At 23.8% G+C, this 8,399-nt stretch overlaps 1 protein-coding gene across 1 annotated transcript; it reads left to right on the top strand.

Moving 5' to 3' along the window:
* Positions 1-493: 493 nt before the first annotated feature.
* Positions 494-4,770, top strand: LOC145836797 (uncharacterized). The gene is made up of 4 exons (XM_082944569.1): positions 494-574; positions 666-789; positions 2,504-2,971; positions 4,631-4,770. The coding sequence occupies exons 1-4, from the start codon at positions 494-496 to the stop codon at positions 4,768-4,770; spliced, it is 813 nt and encodes a 270-aa protein (XP_082800695.1).
* The last annotated feature ends 3,629 nt before the right edge of the window (positions 4,771-8,399 follow it).

The following is an 8,399-nucleotide window of genomic DNA, read 5'->3' as shown; positions in this document are numbered from 1 at the left end:
AAACATGAGTGGCAACCTTGTACTATTCCAAACAGTTTATTACAATAAATTTAACTTTAAACTAAAGCTAGACTCTAAAATGTGTATTTTTGAAGATTTTTTGAAATCATGTAAAAAATTTAAATAAAAATCAGGTGGCTATTCTCAGGGTTGCCACATAGTCAGGAAAATTCAGGAAATCAGGAAAAACTAAGAAAAATGACAAAAGTCAGGAAAATTCAGGTCAAAATGGGGGGTTTTTGAAAATATTCAGGAAAAATTCAGGAAAAAAATTTATAAAAACCTCAGATATTGTCAGTTCAAATTTATTTATTTCCTTTTATTTCAAAGCCTTCGATTAGTGAAAAATTAATTAAAAATTCTTTAAAGTCAGACTAAAATTGCAAAATGTTCCTTAAATTTTACAAAATTACTTAATTTTCAATGCCTTTTTTAGTAAAGTTATAGTAAAAATTCAGAAAAATCTTGAAAAAGTCAGGAAAACTTTAGTAAAATGTCAGGAAAAAGTCAGGAAAAGTCAGGAAAAATTTCTCAGCTTGACTTGTGGCAACCATGCTATTCTGTAGTAGTTAAGGTAAGTCTCTAATGGTTTTTTTTTCTTGGAATTACAAATAGTTATTAAGTTACACACTAAACACATTACTTTAGCAGTTACATTTTCGTAGGTAACAACCGTTGAAATTATTTTAGATGAAATTCCAGACCAAGAAGATTTACCAACTTTAGATTTTCCACCACCTAAAAAGATGAGGTACCAGAAATCTTGGGAATCTGTTTATGAGTTAAAAGGTTTTTTTATCTCTAACAATTTGTAGTATTTAAGAATACACATTTGAGTATTTCAATTTTGAATTCAACAACAATTTTTTTTTTAATACTGAGCTTTTTTATTAAATATTATAAAGGAAAGTTCTCATGTTTTTATTGAATTAAATTAGTTTTTCTATTGTAATTTTTGAAAAAAAAATAATTTTTAAATAGTTTTTAAAGTATTTTTTGTAATTTTATTTCAATAATACACAAAAAATTTTATCATCTAAAGTCAAAAATTCCAATTCACTTTTTACCTAAAAATTAACATTTTGTTTTAATAATTTAATAATTAACAATACTTTAGCATGACATTTTTTTTACTTTAGTACTAACCTTTGACTACTTTATTTAAATAAATATACTTAAAATACATTTTATAATAACTACACACAAATTAAACTGTTAATTTTATTATAAAATTAAAACCAAAATTTGTTAGTATAAAACAAAGTTCGCTTCATAGACAAAAATTGAATTTCTAATTTTATTATTTAAGTAAAATGGTTCATAAAGGCCATAAGGCGGTGAGATGGGCAAATTATTTATTTACAACAATTTTTTGGTTTTACACCTTACAAATTATCATGATTTTTGTTTTTTAAACAAAAAAAAATTTTTAATTTTTGTCATAAAATACATTTATTTGAATATTAAAAACATTTTTCTGACAAATGGTTTGTGGTAATATCAAGAATTCTTTATAAAAATTTTTAGTATATTGCTTTCAATTACAAAAAGAAAATTTTTATTTACTATTTTATAAATGCTAAGAAGATTAGCTTTGACTGATTTAATTAATAGACAGATCTACTTAGTTTTTTTATTTCAAAAAAGAATTATTTCACTGCATTGATTAAATTTATATATAAATTTTTGATAAAAGTTGTGATATAAATAACAATTTTATTATAAGCAAATTTATTATCCCATTTGTAAGCTTAGATTTATAAGATAGATTTAACTAAAGCTTTTATTAATTGAGAATAAATAAATTAAAAAAAAATTGTTATTTATTGATCTTGTAGTTAAACAAAACTTTAAAAAGCACGTTTTAAAAGTAAATACATACTTAATTAGCTCAAGTTGAACTGTGATGCTTACATCAGGCTAGCCACTTTACCTGGAAGCCTATAATTTGTCAAATTAACCCAAAAAAAAAACCAGGAATGTTTGTATTTTTGAAAAAAAATCGGAAAAACTTCAAATTAAAAAAAAACCTGGAAATTTTAACATTTTAAGCATTGTCAGTAGTTATATTTTCGATTTGACACAAAAATTTATAATATAAATAATATTTTTTTTCTTCATCTAAAAATTTTTTATCTACCAACACATTTATTGTAAGTTTAAAGTATCTTTTTAATGTTGTCATACTGTTTAACACAGTATCTTACTTTGAACCTAATTTTCGACCAAATAAAGATTAAAATTGTGAACTTTTAAAATTCTGTAAGAATTTTGGAATACTTTGAAAAAAATTTGAAAATACAAGGCAACACTATTACATCTATTAAACTGTTTAGTTTATTGTGAAACGTTTTTGTTAAATCATTGAAATCTCAATTGTTCACTTATTAATAAAATAAATATTAGATACACAACTTATTTATAAACAAATATAAATAGTGTTTAATGTTTTATTAGTAATATCTGTTATGTCAACTATGTGTAATGCTGTTTTACTTATTAGATTGGATTGCTCCAACAAATTGTGAAACTAAAGCTTTTTGCAAGTGGTGCAATGTAGAACTACAAGCAAAAAAGAGCAACTTAAAAGTTCATTCTTATTCTGACCGACATAAACGCGCATCTCCAGTCACAAATAACCACAACTCAATAAATCAGTTTAGGATGGAAAAATCTTTTAAACAGCAATTCAACAATTTCCGTAAAGAAAACGTACGCCAGACAGAAGTCCGGTTAGCATTGCAACAAGCTCTTCACGGGAACTTGCTAGCAGGCGAACACCAGATAGATGTCATGAAGACACTTGGGACAGCTCACGAATCAGCAACGCTTAAAAGGAGGAAAGCAAAAATGATTCTGTGCAATACTCTCGCACCAATTTGCAGAAGACTAATCATAACTGATTTTATGGTGAAGCATTGTTCTTTCTATCTGGATGAGAGTACAGATACTGCTGGACAAAGTTTTCTAGGTAAGAAAATAACTTTTAAGCTTTGTTAATTTAATTAAGTTTAAATTTGTTATTTATTTACATACATTCTTTTGAATATAAAAATATTTTAATACTAAAAGCTTATTAAATTTAAATTTCAAACATGAAATAAGCTTTAAACACATTGTTCTTTGTTTTATTTTTTTAATATAGATTAATTCTTGTAACACGTTAGCTGTAAAAGAAAATATTTTGTTATGCAATGAGTTGGACATTTTTAGATTACTCAGATGTAAGTAGGTTTAATGACAGTTAAAGGAAAAAGTTTTTATTTTACAGAATTTAATAGGTTAATAAATTAAAATTTACATAAAATTAAAGTTAGAATTACTATGATTTTTTTAATAATTATACAGTAAACTCGTTCTAGTAAACTAAATCAGTTTCATTTCTAACATATATTTGATTTTTGTGTTGACTTTTATTTAATAGTTTAAGAAATATGTCAAAATATTGTTGATTTTATTTTTCTAATAAGGAGAATGATTTAATTATTATAATATTTATTAAACAGCAAAAATTTTAATTAATAAAGAAAATAATGAATAAATTAGCAATTTGTTGCTTTAACGAGCAGGGTTGCCACTTCACCTAGAAACCAGGAAAAACATGGAGTTAAAATTTTAGGCATAAAAATACCTGGAATTTTGTACATAAATCTTTAAAAGACGTTGAAAAACCTGATATTTTCAATAATTTTTACTTGTATAGTAATAAAATTTGGATTTGAATAGAAAATTATACCCTATTTTTCAAAGTTTTTTGTCATCATCAATTTTTTTTTATTAATGAACCATTTATAAAGCAGCTTTAGTGTACCTTTTCCATGTTTTTATACTCTTTAATACAGTTTTAACATTTAACTTAACTATTAACTTTAAACAGACCTTCTTTTGATGTCTTTGAGGTCTTTTTGTGTACCCGGATCCTTGAAACAAGAAATTTTTGAATTTTGTTTTGTTATTATTCAACAAACCTTATCATTTTGATTTTTACTTTTAAAAAACATATTTTATTATAGGAGACATAAAGGCTCTATTAATAACTTGTTTTTTTTAATGAAATCCAATTAAATTAATATTTTGTATTACAACGATTTGTTTTATATAATTTTTTTTCTTTTATTTCAAATATAAGGGAAGAATAAATGCATAATAAGAATTGAAACATTTTTTTGCTAAATTTATCGGTATATTATCAGTAAAATTCAATAATATATATCACTAGTAAAAGTTACTAGAACTTATTTAACAAATTTTAGTTTAGGTAGTTTTTTAAATTTTTTATTCTAATTAAAACTATTTGTACAAGGTTAAAAAGCTTGGCGTTTGCTTATTATTTAAATATTATATAGGTTGTTGTCTTTTTAGATAAAGTAAAGTATAGTGTTAATCTGTTTGTTGAATATTTTTATCATAAATATAATATTGGTAAAGTACAAAATTATAACTCAATGTATGGTTTATAAATTACTCTTTTTCATTCAAAGGTTCAATTCAAACATTAGTAATAAAAAATTCCTACAATTACTTTTTACATTCTTAAGCCAATTATTACCCAAAATTATAATAAATTCTATTTTTCTCAGATCAACCTGCAAAAGAATGGAGTTATGCTGTGACAAATTTCCACTTTCAGATACATTGATAGAAGAAGTTGGTAAGTCTAGTTTGTACAAACCAAGAAGCCAAGATGTCAATGAAATCTTGACAAACGAAGAGTACAGCAAATTTAAACCTTCAAATTTGACAATGTTTGCAGCAAACAATGTAATATAAAATTTCAACAAAATTTTTGCGTGTTAAAAAGCAGTTAATTTAAAAAAAAAAAGAAATGCTTTTCATTTAAAGTCAATTCACTATTTTAAAAACACTTTTACTTGAGTGACTGTTAAAGCATTCTACTGTTTAAATTTGTTGTGACTGTATTTTATTCAAAAATTTCAAATTTGTTTATTTACAAAGTTTTGTACATTAATTGCTAAAATTTCTTAGACTATTTGTACTTTTTTACATATTTTGTAGTAACAATAATAAGTTCAATAATAATCCAACCGTTAATCGCGCTAATTTTTTATCATATGAGTATTATGCTAAATTTCTTTTGCCTAACAAACTTTAAAATTTCTCATTTTCTTAGTTTTTATTAAGTATTTTTTAATACTTAAAATTGTTATTTTAAATTTCCGTTTTAACTTTTGTATTTTTTAAAATTTTTATATAAAATTTTAGGTTTTTAAACAAAACATTTTTACTTCAATTCAGTTTTTTTTTTAAACAATTTTCTTTATTTACCAATATAGATTTTTTTTTAATTGCCATAACTGCTAGTTATTGCAATACAAATTAGTTTAAGTCATAGTGCTGTAAACTGCCCTTATGTTATGCACTTGTTCTTTTATTAATAAACATATAAAATTAATCCAAGCTCTTTATATATATATCAAAAAAGTATGTAGAGTATATAGCTTGTATTAGTATAATATTTTGTAGTGTCGAAGGTTTGTATAATTTTTTTAATTACAATATATCCTAGTTTTTATTTTTTCACAAACTTTGAAACTTGAATTAAATGAATAAACCTAGAAGTACATAAGCAACTTACAAAAATAAATTACTTTTTAGTTAACTATACTTACAAATTAAACATTGAAAATGGTTTAAAACTTAAAGATAAATGAAATAAGTAATACTAGTAACCTTTTAGATTTTTTTCTCTTAAATAAAGTTTTATTTTATGAAACAAATTAAAGTAGTTTAACATGAATTCCTTTAAATGTACAATTTCAGTCTTTGCTTTATATCATAGTCATTATTATCTAATAAAATATCTTTTCACTAAGTTAACATTTTTAGCTGCGAATATTCTTACTGCAAAAGCTTTAGTATAATTAGATTGTTATAAAACTTATAGCAGAAAATATTTTTAATTTAGTTTAAAAAAGTAAATTAAGCTTAAATCTTTAACAAACCAGTTAAACTGACCTTATTTTTTTTCATTTAATAAAAATTTAAGGTATATAAACAAATTAATTTTTGATAAAAATTTTCATAAGAAAAAAAAATGTTAAAATAAGTAAGTAAATTGTAAATTAAACACTTATGTAGTTTTTCACTTTAATAAAATTTTTGCAGGAACAAAAAAAAAATTTTGACTTTAAGAAATATAAGACAAGACGTGAAAGTTAGTTAAAACTTAAAAAATTAACATGCATTATTAAAGTTTTAAAATTAAGTGAATTACTCAAGCGTACGATTTTGGCTTATAAATTTCTTTTTTCTTCTAGCTCTCTCACTTTTGCGCTTAAACTTTGCGTCTATTTGTAAAGTTCTTAAATTAAGAGAATAACTCGAGCGCGCTCCAGCGTACCACTCACTTTTCACTTTACTTTCTTTTATTTCTCCAAATTTCTCTCAATTTACTATAGAGCTTTAAAGCGCGTGTTTACAATTAAAACAGCTGTATTTAACTGCCATCTTGATTATACCATGTCTGGTCTTAGTAGTACAATGATATATTTTTCCTTAAAGTTATTCATATAAGGGGAATTTACATAAATTTATTATTTTTTCAAATTTTAAATCTAGTAGTGCTGTGATGAAATGTCTCTAAACAATTTTGTTATATTAATTAGGTGAACAATGGTACAGCTAAATAAAATAACTAGGACAATATTAATTGCTGCAATTGTTAACAAAGTCTAGTAAAACTGAATTTAATAAATGTTACTTGATTCAAAACTTTTTAGTAAGACAACTAACAAACAGTTTCAGTCACAAATAAGGTCATTGAATTCATGTGAACAAAAACCCTTTGGTCAACGAGCAACTAAAAATTTTGCATGTTAACACTGTTTCGAGCTATTTTAATTAATTAGTAACAAAAGTAAAAAAAAAACATATATTTTTATGAACTAACAAAGTTAAATTCATATGATCCATCCACTAATGTCAATAATGTTTGAAATAATATTTTTTTATATAGTTAATTAATTTTTCTTAAGGTAATAAACATCAGGTTCTAGCATATACCGTTTTTTTTTTCATTTGACCAAGTAAGACTGAACAAAGCACTCTAACACTTCTGTGTAAAAATGGTTCAAATTTTAGTTAATTATAAAGTCATGAACTGATTGTTTTTTATTGTCCTAATTAATTTTTTGAAATTTTAACAAATATCTGAAAAATACACTATAAATTTTTATTTTAATGGTAATTTATCAGTGAAGTAACAGTCAAACTTTTTGCAATAATAAGCATATCCTGGGCAATAGTAAATGTGTTTCATAATATGTAACTTTACCTGCCACATTAGTATGTTATTTTTAATTATATTAAAATAAAACATAAAACAATGTTTTAGTTTCCTTGGTGACAATGCTTTTGGAGAATTTTCACAAGACTAAAATCTTAACACCAAAAACCACAAAGTGTGGGAAAATCATGAAGTTTCAATCTCCAGACAAGTGTTCACTAGTACTACATCAAAAAATAACAATCCAACAAAACTCCAAATTTTGCCTTTTTAAGAATATGCCATCACCCAAATAATTCTAACAAAAACAATTCTTTTCTTTTATTTATTGTTTAACATAAACAATTTTTTATTATAAAACAAGTTCAAATTTGGCAGAATTGTTTTTTGTACAGCCTTAAACCGATTTGTTGTCATTGTTCTAACTGTTTAAATAAAGTTTTACAATTGTCTGAACTTCAACTTTTTAAACATCATGTTTGTCCATCTGGTTTTGGCTTGTGGAAAAACAACTGGCACCACACCATCTCCTCTCTTAGACATCAACTTATAGGATTATTTGTGTTTAGTTTTTTTTGCCCTTTCTACAATGTTATTTATGTATATGTTCTTAAAAATAAAAAAATGTTTAAACTAGTTTTGTACTTGTTTAGTGTTTTATTGATTTAATTCAGTCTTAATCAATAAACCTCACACTGGGTGTTAATACTTATTTAAGCATAGATGAATTTAAAACACAACTATTAATATACAAAGTAAAAATAAGCATAATAAAATTAACAAAAATTACAAAGAAAAGTTAAAAGTTAAACAAAAAAGCTCTCTGAATTGAACTTTTAAAGGTTTAAAAGCTTCACACAACATTATTATATACAATCAACTAAGTAAAATAAAACTTTAGTGATCATATTGGACTTATTAGTTCAAAAAAATACTTGATCAAAAATAATTTACACAAATAATTTATAATAGGAACTAAAATCATCTTAGTAAAAAGTTTCCCAGAAAAAAATGCTCCTTTAAAACTTTTAACTATTATCACGTCACAATTAAAGTTTTATTTGAAATCTATTTCAGCTAGGCAAAAACGAGCATTTTTTGTTACGGAAACTTATAATCTTTCAGTGTTATAAGTTCAACATTCGTTATTCAA

The sequence above is a fragment of the Thalia democratica genome, chromosome 5 (genome assembly GCF_965202585.1).
Source record: "Thalia democratica chromosome 5, ktThaDemo2.hap1.1, whole genome shotgun sequence".
NCBI classification, from domain to species: Eukaryota; Metazoa; Chordata; class Thaliacea; order Salpida; family Salpidae; genus Thalia; species Thalia democratica.
This window is presented reverse-complemented; position numbering and strand designations above follow the sequence as displayed.